The sequence below is a fragment of the Pelmatolapia mariae genome, linkage group LG23 (genome assembly GCF_036321145.2).
Source record: "Pelmatolapia mariae isolate MD_Pm_ZW linkage group LG23, Pm_UMD_F_2, whole genome shotgun sequence".
Classification (NCBI taxonomy): domain Eukaryota; kingdom Metazoa; phylum Chordata; class Actinopteri; order Cichliformes; family Cichlidae; genus Pelmatolapia; species Pelmatolapia mariae.
Window position 1 is genome coordinate 28079155 of NC_086246.1, and position 17505 is coordinate 28096659.

At 42.8% G+C, this 17505-nt stretch overlaps 1 protein-coding gene across 1 annotated transcript in view; it reads right to left on the reverse strand.

Annotated features, from left to right (window-relative positions):
- The window catches only part of LOC134619986 (receptor tyrosine-protein kinase erbB-4-like), a 356445-nt gene extending 340196 nt beyond the window's left edge, over positions 1 to 16249 (reverse strand). Inside the window, exon 1 of the mRNA XM_063465828.1 lies at positions 15954 to 16249. Coding sequence (XP_063321898.1) covers positions 15954 to 16020 — 67 coding nt within the window. The 5' untranslated portion in view covers positions 16021 to 16249. The remainder of the gene's footprint in view (positions 1 to 15953) is intronic.
- Between the last annotated feature and the right edge of the window lie 1256 nt (positions 16250 to 17505).

Sequence of the window (17505 nt, forward strand, 5' to 3'; positions counted from 1 at the left end):
TTTCTCTGTGTTCTTTGTATTATTGTAGGGTGTTTGCTGTACAATCCAAAGCACCTTGAGACAACTGTTGTTGTGAGTTGGCACTATATAAATAAAACTGAATTTAACTGAGTCATGGAATATACCTAGCGGTAAACTATTGATGCCAATTAAAGTCCTAGAGCGCACAAATGAAGTATGTTCAACTGTGGGCCAAGAGCCTCTCTGGAGAAGTAGCTGAATGATATCCAGGACCACCAAAGCATCAACCTGGCCAGCAAGCCAGACAATATGGAAAACAAGACCTGGATAAGGATAAGTAGAAGAGAATAGATGGATGGTAAATCTTAACCAAAACGCATGAAGATAATGAGACCAGCACTGAAAGCTTAAGGATAATCACTAATCAATATGTTAATAAAATAGTCCTGGGAAGATAACAAATAACTGTCTTTCTGCATTAAATAGGCTCATAACTTTTTTTCCTATATTTAAATGGATTTAAAGTGTTTCCTGACTGGAAAAACTCTAAAAGCTCTCTATAATCCGGCACAAAATGCTATGACGGACCACAATGAGTTTTTGTGAGTGAACCTGTTTGTATGCCCCACTGCCCCCCGGTTGAAACATGATTTCAAGGGAGTGAAAGCCTTTTGAGAATTCCATTTTCAGGCGGAACAGAGGCTCACAGAGGGCAGCAGCATGACAGTATGAAGTGCTGTCTGAAATGCCGGACGATGAAACCACGTGCGTTTCGACTCCATCTGCCCTCATATTTATCTCTGCTTTTCTAAATGTCTCACTGTCAGTCTTTCATTCACTCTTTGTGCCTACTTCTCTCAGGATTTTCTCACAGTCCTTATCTGCAGGAAGACACATGAATGCATGCAGCTAGAATGGAATTTAATGGACTCACAATGAACCTCGGATATAGAGACATTTCAAGTGTCTGAATAACAGTTTTATTCAAATAAAGCTGCTTTGATCAATATTTTAATGTATTTTCTCTTTCTTTTATAACTTGGCACTGCTGTGAATTATGCTGCAGATCTTAATGTTTCAAAGTACTATTTGAATAACATAGACAAGGCAATATGTAAGACAAGACATGCAACTGTAGTGTTTACCTTAGTCTCAAGGAGTTATGGGAGTTGAGAATTTGTCCTGTTTAATCAGAAAACGGTATGTTTTGCTGGAATACAGTTTCACAATCATAAAGCTGCTTTTTTTTCACCTCTAATACCAAAGGTACTTAACCTCTAGTGGGGTTGTCATTTTGGGGTTTCTGAGAGTCTTTCAACCACCCTGTCATCATGCGAATTGTTGGGGTTACACGAGCCACGGTTTGAATCCTTTGTGAGACATTGCCCCACCCTGTCACCACATGAGTTATGAAGGGTCACGTGGCCAAAAGTGTGAGTGGGGGTTGAATTCCCCAGGAAGGGATCTCAAGACCACAGTAAAGGTGGTGAATGGATGGTGTCATAGGCCACCACCTCTGTTCAATGATAGCTGTTCCAGATGAATATACTACAGATGGCCTCCTTCATTCTTTGCTCAAATCAGATCAGTTTTACACAGTGGTTTTATTTCAGTTTCAACCAAGTCACCATGGAATCACTGGACTGATATTAACGTCCGGTAATAGCTTTTTGCTGATTAATCGGTATAAGCATTTATAATAACTGATGTATGATAATTTCAAAAGTAAATAAGAGATGGAAGAGCGTTGACGATGTATCGTCCCACTAGAAAGTCTTCTGCAGTTGTGTTTGCCACAAACACAACAAAAATGTTGGCCAATATATCAGAATATCAGATTTTTAAATCAACAAATATTGCTACCAGTATGGGTCTTTAAAAATCCCTTATCAGTCAGACTCTGTCCAGCATATCCTGGCAAGTTAGTGTTGATTTCAGCATATAACCATTCAATCTTTACCACATGGTCCCCAACCACATGTAGCTGTCAAAGAGGATTGTGCATAATTAGCTCAACATGACTCATAAAGGAAGCTAAAACTACACATGCATTATCGTCAGCTTTAGAATATTACGCTTTGATTTTGGCTATTCTTTATCTTGTCTTATGAGTCAATCAACTTAATGAAGAAGCAAAACTAATTCACTGAAGTAATCCTTTAAAAATGAGGCTTCAAGGCCTCTGCGTCACTGAGTGTTAAACACAGTCAAGCAACGATCATTTATACACGTTCTTTGATCAAATTTAGCCGATTTGGTGAGGTTTATTCTTGGAAATTTCTGTTACAGTCTAGTTGAGCCAAATATAAGATACAAAAACACAGGCTTCTTTTGTTAGAAGGAATGCTTCATACCATTATGTCTGTATTTCCAAAAAACTCTTCTGTCATTCTGGTGCACGTTTTTAAAAAATATCCAGCCCTTCTTCATTTCTAAGTCACCAGAAGTTCAACAATATCAGAAAAGATACAACAAACAGTGCTAGCAGATATTTGTTTTCAGTTTTCTTCTAGGGCTGAAGTTTTTGTAGATTTGTAGATCCATTTGGAGACATGTTTTTCAAATTTTACTATTCACAAAACAGGGTAAAAATATAAACACATAGATAAAGCTTTTGCCATCTTTTGCTTTTCCTTAGATACACATGTGACCCCATTAGCATCATCCATGGGTACAGAACAAAACAGTGACACATCCCACTGATCGTGACACACTTCACAATTACACAATGGATGCCGGACAAACACACACACACACACACACACACGCACGCATACACAGTAAGAGCCTGTGTGGCCCTGGCTGATTAATTGGGGCGTTCAGCGGCGGCGATAGCTGTGCTCCTCAGAGACAGCACACTGCCTCTCTCACTCCACCTTAACCTCTGCTGGACACACACACACACATATACATACTGTAACCACACAAACACACATGATTCATCTCCCTTGTCGGCCGAAATTAGACCACCTCTCTTGCTTTCTCCCTCTGTTAACCCATCTTGCAAATGACCCTCCATCAGCTCACGTTCACCTTGCCGAGAGCGATGGCGTTCTTGCCGCAGAGCAACTGGTTAAAAGTTGCGACGCGGGGGAGCGCTCAGGTGTGCGCCTCTGTGTGTGTTTCTGCCTCTCAGCCGCAGACAAATTAATGAACCGGCGCACAAAATTGTAGAAATGCACAAACAGATTCTTATAAATGCACTCATTCCAGCGCTCCCTCATCTTTCTTACTGCTGAAGGTGACTCACCTCCACACACACACACACACATATAAAGACACACACATCCACGGCTTCTCCTCCACGGGTTTTATGTACCTTTAAACCCCGCCAAAGGAGCGGCCATATTTCTACTGGACTGCAAGGTGACTTCAGAGGAAAAAAAAATGTGGGGAGGGTGGGGGTAATGAGCATAAAAAGAACAAGTGGCAACAGAGAGAGAGTCTCCACCTCTGGTCAGGGTATTGTTTCACGACGACCGACCCACAGTGCCTCCTCCATTGTCTCCCCATCATCCTCTCATGCTCCCTCCTTATCTGTCCTTAGAGAATTTCCATCTCTTTTACCTACGCTTTGTCTTGCTTTGTCTCGCATTGCTCTCAAACACACACTCCCCTGAACAGACACACACCTCCACCTTTTCTCTCTCCCTCTCTATTCCCACCCTCCCCAGTCAGCTGTCATGCCTGCCACTTTCTCGTGCCCACTCATTTATTACAGGTCAGCATCGCGGGCGGGGCCGTTTAGAAAGGACAGCGTGCCCCATCTGAGCACGCAACCTCTAACTCGTACAAAACGCTGTACATAAACACGCATAAACACACGTGGAGAACTAACGGGTGCACAACCATGCATGCTTGCAAATCACAGTTGGCAAACACCAACAGCACAAAATCTCAGCATGGATACTTAGTGACTACAAACAATTCCTAGCAGAAATTGGTCATGAAATAAATTTAAACTGAAATTAACTCAACTTTTTTTATTTAAATCTTCATAACTTGAAATCAGAACCACTTTAGGAGGCAAATTCAAATCAAAGCTTACCCCTCAGAAACTACACACCTACCAACAAAAAGTACACAAAATGGCTCAGTCGGACTAGATAAGAAATGTTAGAAATCTTCCCCTCAATTGGAAAAAAATTGGTGGTTGCCCAGTGATTGCTTTGAATTTTTTCCTCATTCAGAAATAACTGCAAATATTTGTGGCGACCAGCTCATTGGCCAGAAGTCGACAATGCAACAGCCTCACCCTCTGGTTGATCACTTGGAATCACGAGATGATTGTACACCTGGTGGGAGGTAACCTATTTCCAAATAGTCATGGGCCGACTCATTCATTGGATTGGATTGGATTGGCAAAAGGTCTCAGATAGATTGGCAAAGGTTTGCAAATAACTGATGTCTAATTTCTAAAAGTAGACTAACACGCTGAAATCACCCTGAGCTAGTGTGTACCAGTAAACACAACTCATCTGCAACGCATCTCTTTACAATAGGGGACTCAACTCAACTGGTTGTATGCCTATGTAAAAGTTCGGTTGCAGAGTGCGTCTGTCATTTTGCAGTTAAATTGCAGGAGGATCTATAAGGTTCAGCCTGGAGTCCGTAGTTAATGTGAATTTCAGCATATGTAGACAGCAAAAAATTGCAGTTTTAATTGATTTATCAGCGCAAATCTAAATTTTTACAAATTACTTTCAATTGCAGACTGATTCTGATTGACTGCAAGTGGTTGCAGACCCGGTCGCCGTTTTCAAAGCAACCATTGCAAACAAAAAACAGATGACAAGCTCAGTGTAAATTGCACAATCACCCTTTTCACTAGTGTGGCTGTAACATTATTTCTAAAATCTTCAATACTTCAATTCTTACATTTTTATTTGCATAAATATGTTCAGACTAACGACAACAGTTTTGTGCCGTACTACTAGTAACTAGAGGGTTTACTCCGAACTTTCTAAAAGTTAAATATTGAACACAGCACATTTATTACCCTCAACAACCGCCATCTTAACTACGTAGCAGATAAGAAGGGGCCAACAACCAGTTTTCAGCAATGAGAATGCTAGCAAGCTAGTGGTGCAAAGTTTTTGAGGATTATTTGGTGTTTATTTGTACTAAATTATCATCGATACCATACAAGAATACAGTGCGTGTTGTCAAAAGCTCAACAAGTTATAATGCAGCTAGTCCGTCATTTATGCTCAAACGTTGATCCTTCACGATACAACGACAACCAAGACGTGTCCAATCATCCCCAAATAATATCTAAATTTTTTGACATTTTAAACAGTTTTATTGTACTGTACTAAAACAAAAAGACGCATATTGTGGAAAATTGTTGGCAAACACAAAGGTAATTTTTTTTGCTCACCCTCACCATAAACTCACACATTTAGACCGTATTCTAAATTCATCTCTAAAATCAGGTCTTAACTCTAAAACCTTTCTGTACATCGTGAAAAAATTTGAGCTAGCCAAAACACTCCACCAATCTCAAAATTTCATCACTCTGATGGGCAGGAGCTCAAACCGTTTTTTGGGTTTTTTGTTGTTAATTTTTGTTTAAAAAATGAAGCACCGCAATAAAGACCCAAAAAACTGCTGTAGGGACTGGCACTTGTAAAGATTTTACAAACCCTGCGTTCCTTTCAAATGTACAGTGAAGTGCACACACACCGCAGCTGCCTGCTTCCATAATTCTGCCCTTAACAAAAGAACACAGCTTGTTTCCATGGTTTGAACACATTTTTAATCCTGCAGAATTAGCAGAACACAAGACGAAGTCGCGGAGAGCAGCGCTCGTGTAGATCTGAGTTTGCGTCCTTTAAATAGCAGAGCAACATCTTACCGATATTAAATTTTAATCCTTGTAAATGATGCCTTTCTCTGCCACGCTGACAACTGGGGAAAAAAAAACAATAATCTCTTGTTTTCTTTTCTCTTTTAATTGTGGGCAAATATTCAGAAAGCAACCGAGGCAGAGAGAGATACAGACAGACTCTGGCAGGAACAGCCTGATAGACACAAAGTCGCACATGCCTAAGCATACAGAGTATCAATCGCACACACACACACTCATGCGCACACATGGCCTAATACACACTGTCATAGCGCCAGACAGATTAAGGCCTGATTAAGGCGGGTGTCGCATAAAAGTCTTGGAACAGTAAATATCCTTAATTTGTAGTGTAATTAAACAGATTAGCTGCCATGAATATCTTACTAGGGATTAGCTCACACACAATACACCAGGCGGGGTTGATTACACACAAACACACGCACACAGACACACAACACTGTGTGAACTAATGATAAACATCCAAAATAGCTAAGTTTTCAACTAGACTGAAATAAAAATATGACACAGAGTTAACGTGCGTATAAATGTGTGTGTGTGTGTGTGTGTGTGTGTGTGTGTGTGTGTGTGTGTGTGTGTGTGTGTGTGTGTGTGTGTGTGCAGTCACACAAAAAAGGGGGGGCACAATGAAGGTAATGACAAAAATCTACAGGTCGTGGTTGAATTGTCAGGTCGACACATGCACAGATGAGGGATTAGAGACCAGTGATCATTTCTCTTCTTACAGACTTTCATTAAAACGGAAGCCTTTGTCAAGGTTACGGCGTGGGGGGGGGATCTATTGTGATTCTAATGCCCTCTATTGTGCTGCGCTGAGAGACAGAACAGAAAGCAAAGGGAAGCAAGTGAAAGAAGGCAAAGGAACTAAAAAGAAAAAGCTCAGACAAACTCGTTTGTGAAAGACGGAGTCGATGGCACTTGATCCTGCTTCGCCAAAGAAGTGCTGCCAATCAAAGGAAGCTGAACACTGTCCCACTTCCTGTGTTGGCCCCGTGCCTGAGCACAGCGCTGCAAATATAAATTCAAAGCCAACACTTGTATACACAACCCCAAATACACAAATAGATGCATATGCACACATACGTATTTGTGCAGCTCATGCACTGATTCCATATAAGCTTTAACTGAGAACCACAGGCCTTCCCAAAACCTAAACCTCATGACAGAAAACACTCTAATATTATCCATAAAGCTTCTGGGCTTTGTGCTAATCACCATTGTGAATGTAATGCTTGTGCTATAGCGACAAAGAGAGAATTTTTACCTGCAGGTACCATGTTTCAGGAACAACTCTGCTTATACGGTTCACTATTATATTTTTTGGGTTCCCTGTCGGTTCAATATGATCTTAGCAATGCCTTTCCCATTTAAGGAAAAATAAAACAAGACTTACTGCTAACTTAAACATCAAGATGAAATGGAAAATGTTCAGCAATTATTTCCTAAAAAGCAGCAACCTCTTGGACTGAAAGCTGCAGTTCCTTGAATGGCCGGTAGAGGGTAGGGAGTCTAAAACATATAAAGCATGGACGTCGCTCCCGCATTGAAAAATGAAGCCATTACATCTATCTGAAGGCTACCAGATGTCAATAGCTGTGGTTGCAACATGTGACTTAACTTATTTGCTTAACTTTGGACAAGTGACATGTAGCCACTAGTCTCACGACTATCTGGGAACCACCGTGCATGAAGGAAAAATGAGTGCTTCCTGACCACCGTGGTTCCTGGAGGCTGATGGCAGTTGGATAGAAAATGACTGTTAAACTTCTAGTCACGTAGGTCTACAGATCAGGAAAACATATACTCCTCAACCGACTGGCAAAAACCTCAGTGTGGTTGCTTTGGTCACTAGTTGACTGCCATGGTTGCCTGTTTTTCATGTATATCTGCAAATGTGCGCTAACTACTAGCTGAGCAGCATTAGAACTTGAAAAGTATGATGTAAACTGGAAATTAAAAAGGCTTGCCTTCAAAGTAAAAATTGAAGAAAAAAAACCTACCAACAATTGTAGTCTGCTAGCAAGTTTTCATCCAGAAACCTCCAGAAAGTACTACTAACTTATTTGGGGAAGGACATTGCTTTCCAAAGGAACCAGTGGCTGGATCATATCCATTATGGTGGAAAACTCTTGGGCAATGTGCACATGATGTCACATGAGAAACCTCAATAGAAGTCTAGGTGAAAATGATTTTCTATCTTGACCACCCTAAACACTTTGCTGCTGAGTTCATGGACATAGTTACTGGTTTTGGTCACACTGATTAAAAAAAAAAAACAAAGCCACTGAGCCTGCAGTTTCAATCAGACCTATCCCCACTCGTCACAGCTGTTTGTTTTTTTCAACCAAGCTAGCGATGCTGGAGTCGAGGCTTCAAAACTGGACCAGTGGGTGACATCACAGTAACGAGGTTCATCTTTTATACTGTGTATGTAGAATATTCGCATGTTAAAAGGCCCCAATGAAACAAGACAAAACAAAATTTTTCATAGCCTAAAACAAAAAAAATGGTCTCTACAGCTAATTTCCTCCTTCATAAGCTAGACAAGCTGACTGTTTTAACAAATTATGCATTTAAATATTATAAGTGCCTAAAATGATCATTATTAGATGTGTAGCTACTTTAGCTAGCAGGTCGATGTTGACAAAGGAACAGTGTTGCCAACTTAGCGAGTTTGTTACTATATTTAGCGAGTTTTCAGACCCGCTTAGTGACTTTTTTTCTAAAAAGCGACTAGTGACAACTCTGGCGACTTTTTCTGGTGTTACTGGAGACTCATTTATGATGACTTTGTGACGTGAAAGCGCCTATCGCTCTTACTCTCAACAAGCAGCGGGTGCTGCCATGGGCACCTCGCTCGTGCTAAAGCGCTAACAGGCGGAGGAAAGTCCTCCCCCAGCTTCTATCAGGGCAGGAGATGTTCACATGCAAACTGCAAATGAATCGCGCATGAGCGAAGTCGCTGCTCCCACACTGACTGTAACGCAGTCAGTTCTTCTTTTACTATTATGTTTTGTGGATCACAAGGTTTAAAACTACTTAGAAACACACACACACATACAAAGTAACTCCACCAGACTGCCTATTTCGGGTCACTTTTGCCGGTCCAAGCCCGGGTAAAGGAGCAGGGTTGGAATTGTGACATTAAAAAAACATTAATTGCTAAAAGAAATTTCATTTGTAGTTCTAAATATAATCTAAATGAATTAAGGACGTTTTTAACTCACTTTATGTCTCTTCCACGATGTTATTTTTCTCTCCTACAACGTAGGTTACAATTACATTAGCATGACCAATTATGCAAATGACATCATTTAGCAACTTCTAGCGACTTTTAGGACAGCCAATAGCGACTGAGGAGTTGGCAACACTGCAAAGGAAGCTCTAGCCAATAGCTGTCTGCTAGGGTTCACCTAAACAATAAATGCCATAGCTAGTGATCACGTTTGCTAGTATTAACTGATAAGTTATCAAAGTTTGGTCACTTCTGGCTCCAGAAATTAAACCGGTGGGTCAGGTCACAGTGGCTAGATCTGCAATTTCATCAGCTAGATGCTAAAGAAGTCATTTTGCTTACTGGTTATGTAAGCATAGTGGCTAACTGTGTTAGCAGCTAGCTATATTAGCTAAACAGTCCTTAAAAAAATCTTTAATATTAAGTTTTTAAAGCTAACCCTAACCAGGACTAAGATGAGCAATTACTGAAATACTTGACACAAAATTAAACCCATTTAAACCCTTGCGAGTCTCCGAGTGCACACAGAGAGACGCATACACACATGTAAGTGACAGTTTGAGTGGTGTGTGAAGGAGCTGCCGACAGCATGTTGTCCATGAAACAAATTGGGTGTCGTAATTAAAGCTGGAAAAAAAATGAGCTGTTTTCCATTCTCCCTGTGTGCTCGATGACAGCCCTGCGCACACACACGACTAATGAAAAACAGAAGGAGGAGAGAGAGTGTGTGTGTGATTTTTGAGAAAGAAGCAGAGTAAGGAAGAGTGAGGAAAGGCAAGGAAATAAAAAAGAAGCTGTTAATAAAATGTGGAAAGAAAAGCAGAAGCGAAGGGAAGTGAAAGAGACACACAATGAGCGATGCTAATGAATGAGAGCAGGATGGAGACAAGGTGTGCGCGAGGGGAGAAGAGGAGACGAAGGGATTTGGAAACGGAGGAAAAGGAAAGGAGATGACAAATGTGCCGGACAGAAAGTGGAAGAGAGGTAATGAAATAAAGGACAAAGTAAAGGAGGTTGTGTGAGCAAATCCGCACTGCTCGGCGAGATCAGTGTGTATTTGCAACGCTCGATAGTGTGTGTGTGTGTATTCGGGTTTTGTGTATGTGTGTGTGTAGGAAGCCCCTCAGACGCAGGATGGAGGCATTTGTCTCTGAGTGGAATTACAAGTGGCGGGTTGAACAAACCCTCCAGTGGTCTAGAAGAAACAGAAGAGGAAAGGAAAAAAAAGATTCCTCTGTCTTTCCTGTCTTTTCTTTTCCTGGGCCATGCTTCACTCAGTGTGTGTGTATGTGTGTTTGTATATGAGAAAGGGAAAGAAAGAAATCAGAACCACCCAACTCTAAAACTACATTCAGTGAGAAAATACAGCTGCCTTCCGCTTTAAAACACACAGCTCACAATGTCGCAGAAACAAAATACATGCAAAAACTTAAAGAGTGCGTGGACACGCTGATGTTTACAGTAAATCCTTCTGTGTTTTCGGTCGTATGAGCAAGACCTAAGTCTTCCCAAAAAGGTGGGGGGGAGGGGGGGGGGGGGGGGGGGGGGGACGGACGGACATCTGTGCCAGGCTTACAGTCTTCGATTGGCCAATCTAACTCACACTAGGAGTTGGCACCGGATGGCTTGGCGCAACCAAAGCCAGCCCTGCTCATCATTAGGAAGCACAAGCACGGGGGGTGGTGATGGAGGGAGGGGGTTCAAAAGTCTGTCCTGCCAAACACACAAACACGGCGCCAGAGACGAAGAAGCTTCGGGATGATTACAGAGGCCAATAAAGCCGCTATTTTGCACCCGAGTCTTGGATGTTTTCCCTCCCATGCTGTGCAGTTGTGATTCCGAATGTAAATATTTGGGCGGGACGCAAACTCGAGAAACAGAGGCCCCTCTGTACAGCTGGCGGGCGAACAAAATGCCAAGCAAACGGGCTCGTGACGTCGCCGGATCGCTCTTGAATGCATGGGAAAGAAAAGTAGGAGTCAAAAAGAGATGACTTTTTTTTCCTTTGAAAAAGAGAGCAAGAGAGAGGACAGCGTCATCTTTGTTCGGCCCGTGCAGATAATAATCTGAGCGCTGATTCAGCCGGCGAGTACCATGAGAGGTAGCGCGCTGCTGTCTCAGGCCTTGGAAAAGCGTTCCATCACCCCCACGCGTCACATAGTCATTTGTAAGGCTTCCCTTACGGCCCGCTGAGACTGTCCGGTTATGACAGAGGAAGCAAATAACAGCCCACACCTCAATGTCACCCTCGCTGAACTGCGATTATTATTCTTTTGTGCAAACTGCTGTGCGTTATTCCGTCTCTTTCAGCAGAAGACACTGACAAATGCACAGAAACTGTACAGATCTCCATCAGCTCGCACCGGCATATATGACAAACATCCAGCTGAAGCCTGGCACGGGTCGAGCCTGGCAGATATCAAGTTATGATAGCGGTGTTGACTAATTTAGAGCAAGATTGAATTCCTTCACCCCCCTCATCTCTCATGCTGTCAAATAAAGGCCTCGCGGTCTAGACTGATCCTATCAAAAAAAAGCTTAATTAGCTTGTAATAAATTCTCATTTCCGTCAGTCTTCTACAAAGCCTCGGCCAGCTCCGTGTGTGCCAGCTGACAAACGCCCAGTAATTTGATACTGGCATTCAGCGGGTTCCCTTCCCGCTGCCCCTTTCTCCCCCTCCGCCATTTCACAGGAGATCTTTAAATGTCACCCAAACACACACACGTGTGAATGCAGCATTTGTCAGGCACTCTCAAGAGCTGGAGGGATTAAAATGTTTGAGCCAGTTGTTTCAGGAAGCAGAGGTAAACAAAAAAAACCAAAAAGAAAGCGGTAGATGAGGATGGTGAGACTACCGGTGTGTGCTTCTTTTATTAAGGTAACCCTGGTAGATATCTGTTGATAGCACGTGACCATTAAAAGAAGAAGCTGCTTGTGGCTAGGCAGAGATTTACATCAGATGCCCTTCCTGACTCAACCTCAAAGGGGATTTGTGTCTCTGTTTGGAATTGAACCAAGAAGTGAATATGTTAGCCACAACACTAAGGAGTCATCACTTGCTAATATATTTGGTAACCATATTTTTTTTCTTAAACGCGGCACGGAAAACTTGATTTCCACCCATTAAATACCTGTAGACGTCACCGATTACTGGAAGGTCCCAGGTGCTTATAGCCTGTTAAGTTCTGGGAATCATCTGAAACAAACCCTCACTATTCTGATCCTGATTACCCAGCATTTTGACCTACACGTTAACATCTCAACTGCCAGCTTTTCAATCATAGCAAAACTTTATTTCCTGTCAATTCCTGGCCTACAAATTCCTGCAAACAATCACTAACCTGCACCTCCGCAGCAATGTGCAGTCCCGTTTGCTGACTCAAACACCGCTTTTCATGCAGCGAAATCAAAAGTTGCAAGCAAAAAATTCTCCCCGTCGAGCTCTGCCAAAACAACGTGTTCAAGAGAAAGCCGTCATCTGTGATGTGACATTTTCATGGCACATCTTCTCAAGACACTTAAGAGACTAACTCAGCCGCCCCCATCCTTCAAACAAGTGCAAATCTGACTGAACACACATGACTAACCCTCTTCACAACTACAAGGACAGAGTGTGACTGTTCATGACCTCAGAAAGACAAGTTTGATACAACCCCCCCCCCCTCCCCCCCCAATTAAAAAACCTTTTACAGTGCTTTTTAATGGACATCATTCCCTGCGCTTGGACCAGGTCAGATATCCCAAGCATGGCACATTCTCTGGGTTTCCAAGCCATTAATGCCTACTGGCACATTTTTATACAGCAGTTACATACTTTTGATTTACAGTTTTCCTTGAGTGGAAGTGGATTTATTGAAGTCGCACTCTGGTTTTTTGATGGAAGACTTGCTGAATTTGAAAATTCCCAGAATTCTCAAAGGCTTTTTGTACCCCTTCTTTTTTATTTCCAGGTGGAAATTAAGTAAATTAATGAATTAATTTATGTATTGCTTCATAGTGTAGTGGTTAGTACGTTTGCCTAACATGTGAAAGATCCCTCAGTTGGAGACACTGATTGCCAAATCACATATGCAGATCCAACTGCTCTGGTGACCCCTTTCAAATAAAGGAGCAGCTGAAGGAAGCTTTAATCAATTAGTTTAGTTAATTAGTTCACTATTTCACCAATATATAATTTATGAGGCTGGGCTGAATATTATATTCATGCTTCAGACTGGTGGTCGCAAAATGTGCCATCAAATCTGGTTCTGTTAGTCAAACTGATGGATGGATTAACCAGTTGGTAGATGATCTGGTTTTTGCATATTATTCAAATTGCTTTCATACAACACGCCTCATTCACGTCATTCTTTTCTACGTGCGATAAATTTGATGAACGCATCAAGAGCAACTCCGGTTTGAGTATACTACCCGCGGTAGCTTTTGCATGCACACTGGACCAGCCAGGGACCGAGCCACCAACCTCACTCTCATGATCTGCTCAGTTCCAGCTTTAGCCTCCTTAACCCTTTTCAAGCTACCAGGACCAGGCTGTATATGCGTTTAAAACCCCAAACTGCATGATGTTCAAACAAGACGGTCAGTATAAGAAGCTCTGACTAAATTAGGTGCAGGTTCAACAGCATCAGTGTGTTTTTTGTGCTTTAATCACACACAGTCCTGGTTATGGGGACAAAAAGGTACAAATCCTCCTAAGCATCTCTATTAACAGGCTTGCTCCTTCCGACCTCACACCCGTGGAGCTGTAATTGGCTGATTTTGGGGGATGTTCTCTCAGGTGGAAATTTCATGCATTGTCACGCATGCCAGTTTACTTCTTTAGTCTCAAATCACCAGGAACATTAGGGCTGAGAGAAGTCATCCAAGGCTTTCTTTTTCTTTTCGCCTTCCATGAGTTTAAAATGAGAAAGCTGATCGGGCCCGTTTCCACGTGGTCATCGCTGATCTCTGAATGACTTTTGTGGGTTTCACGTTTGTCTAATTGAAAATGAAAAAGCTCTCTGGCTGTGTGAAAACATCCACGCTTGGCACAGATGAGGCGCCCACATAGTTCACAGCGCGTGCACCCCTGTAGACCGGCTGACTGGAAGGACCGCTTCAGACATTTGTCTCGCAGCAGGAGACAGATTCAATCACCATTTTATAAGTGAACATCTTTCGCCTTGACTTACTTCACCCTCGCACGGCTTCACGTGGGATTGATATATGATGTGTGGTGTCATTTTTTATACCTCCAATAAAGAGGGAGAGAGCGAGAGAGATGGGGGTGGGGCGGTGCGGTAGTTATAGGAAAGAGTGGACAGACAGCACACTCAGCACTGCTCAATGCACACAAACACAACATTTTCCCCGAGAGGCATAGCTCAGATTCTTAGGCTACAATTTGCATCACAAATATCCCGGAGTGGGAGTGCATGCACGGAGAATAAATAAACCTACAAGGGTGCCACTTTACTTCCCCATTCATCCCGGGTGTCACCCATCCATCCGCGCATCCACCCTCTCCATCGCCTTGCATCCAAAGATCCACACGGGACTCAGGGAGAGAAAGAGAGAGGTGGTGTGTATGTGCAGAGGCCAAAGAAAAACAGCTGTCTTTAGAGGCGGGAAGGGGGAAAAGCATCCAGGAATTTAATTTGGAATCCTTGGAAGTTTGGGGCCAAATTCACCTCTGAACATGAATCTGACAACTTTCCTGTTGTGCCGCCTCATAAGTGCGTTTCTGTTTGTTTTTCCTTGGCTCAGCAGTCTGTGCCAAACACTTGATTGTGTCAACTAAGAGCCCAGATTATGGATCACTTACTGAACTCCAAATAACTGGACAGAATTCCAGAAGAGATATCACACCAAACCAAATCAAATTTGAATTATAGATGAGTAAGCGTGGGAACAAAAACCCATTGGAGAAAAGAAAAAAGTTGAACTTAATGATTTACTTCAAATAAGAGCGCAATCAAATCATGCATCATAAACAAAACATCCCAGCGGGATTTAAAACCTCAGCAAACACCCTACAGGGGCGCCAAAGGAAGGATCTGTCAGAGCACATAAATAAAAACACCATTAACTTTACTATAAATTGACTGTCGAGTGTCACTGACGCATCCGAAGCCAAAACAGGCACGCTGAAGGAGCATTAAAGTGATTTTCGTCAAGGGACCGACTCCACGGGGGTCGCGATGATGATGATGAAAGCGAGATGTTTTCCCACTGCCTGTATCGCCCTCAGAATATCTGCTACATCTAAATTATTCAAAGACAGTAAGGAATTTAAAAAAAAATAACTGTGCCACTGGTGCAGCCCGAGTCTTATATATAAATATATTAGTCTTCGATCTGTCAGTGCCCGCTTTGGGGAATTAAACTGAAACGATGGCGCATTCATTCATACTTAGTGTAGGGATCTAAATAATCGAAATCAGCGCAGATTCGCAGTCTGTTTGATGACAGATGTTTTTTCTTTGTTGGGAGATTTCATTTGATGTTATCGTTTTCGAACCAGGCGTTCAAGCATATCTCGCGTAAAAAAAGAGAAAAAAAAGAAAAGAAAACTGGGTTAAAACGACAGAAGAAGGACAGTTTGGGGAGCTTTATTTTATTTTACGCAGAGGCAGTTGAATGACAGTTTCCTGTAGGTGCGAGAGCGATAATTGAAATCAGCACCAGCGTGCAAGGATGTGAACTTGTGTTAAGTTTTGGACCAGAAAGAGTCAGAAACCCGGCGACCTTCAGTTATCATTTAGTGGAATTATTGCTAAAGTCTCTGGGACAGAAAAGGATCGGCTCTGTTGCTCTTTGGATGTCTCAACTCTCACTTCATCGGTGCTTTTCAAGTCAGACCCTGACCGAAAGACGGAGGCGCAGAGACGCGCATCCCCAAAAGCACTCACCTGATTGCGCCGCACAGGATCCGATCACCGCCAAAGTGACGAGGACGCAAGCTGGGAAGAACTTCATCTTGGGGGGGCGGGAAGAAAAAAAGCCTGCTTCTCTTGTTAACTCCCGTAACTCACATGTCCAATTAAGATATCCTCGTTGATCACACGCGTAAAAAAAAATTAACCAAAAGAGAGAGCGAAAGAGAGAGACCGAGAGAGAGAGGAAGGAAAAAGAAAAAAAATAAAACCCCGTCGGAGTCTTCTTTTGCGCTTCTTGGACACCTGGCACCGTTTACGTGCGCCGTGGAGAGCTTTTACGCACCGCGTCTCGTTCTGTTTGCGTGTCGGTTCCTACTCCAGTGTTTAGGTCGCTTTCCACCGCGAATACTCTGAGCCATTTACTCCTCACACTGCCATCGCGCCGGTGGCTGGGGGGGGGGGGGGGGGAGGAGGAGGATGGGGGGGGGGGGGGGATGTGCGCGCGCGCGTGTGCGTATGCGTGTGCGTGTCGGGCGTCTGAACACGCCTCCTTTGGTATGATCGACACCTCCTTCGCCCTATTAAGTCCCATCCAAAAGATTTGGAGCGTTTAATACTTCTTTTTTTTTTTTTTGGGAAATCCGCCCACCCTACTTATCGGCTCTCCTGATTGGCTATTAAGCTCCAACTCTGTCGTCGATACACCTGTTAGGAGCAGGTTTTGTTTTGGTTTCTGTTTGGCTGCTGTGTCGGCCACTGTGCTCTTCGTTATTGCTGGAAAGACAAATTACTTAATATCTGATCCTGATCATGATTTAGGAAGTAGTTTGTTTAGGGAGGTATAATGTGACAGACAGACAGAAGACATCAGTGGAACACCCCACAGTGTAGTTTCAGCAACACCACGAAAGTTTCCTGCTTCGCCAGCAGGGTCAGCCTCTGCAAATACCCACCGCTACGAGGCACAGCCTATAAAGTTTGATTGTGCTGGTGTGAAGAAGCCGCAGTGAATGCAAAGGGCTGGAGCAGTGTACCATTTTCAGGGCCACTCATTTTACAAGCCAGTCTGCCCACAGATATTCTGCACTCTGCTTTTTATTTGTGGACTGACGTGAAAGTATGAAACGAGCTGGCGAATCGACGAGGACAAAAAAATATTGATTTGCGATCCATGTAAGGCGAAAACTCGACCGTAACTGGAACTATTGGAGAATTAGTGTGGGGACCATCCTTGATACAGCCTCACGGTGCCTGAAGGGATGGTTTATTTAGTGTCCTTTGCTGCTCTCTAGGGGAATTCACGGGGAACTGCTCGGTTCTGAGCCTTTTGATCATAAAGCTGCTGAGTAGTGCTGTGCAGTACTGCACATTTTGGCATCAATATGATACCAAGTATTGCCAACAACGATACCAGTACTTTTAACCTATTTAACCTAATTAGGTTAACGTAGGGGAGAGCAGTGTGTCATGATTTATGAGATGAATCGTCATCAGTTTGCAAAACACATTTTAATGACATTAAATCACTGTGATTTTCACTTGTCACAGTACTTAACATAGCAAAACCTTTTAGCTTTTAATGTCT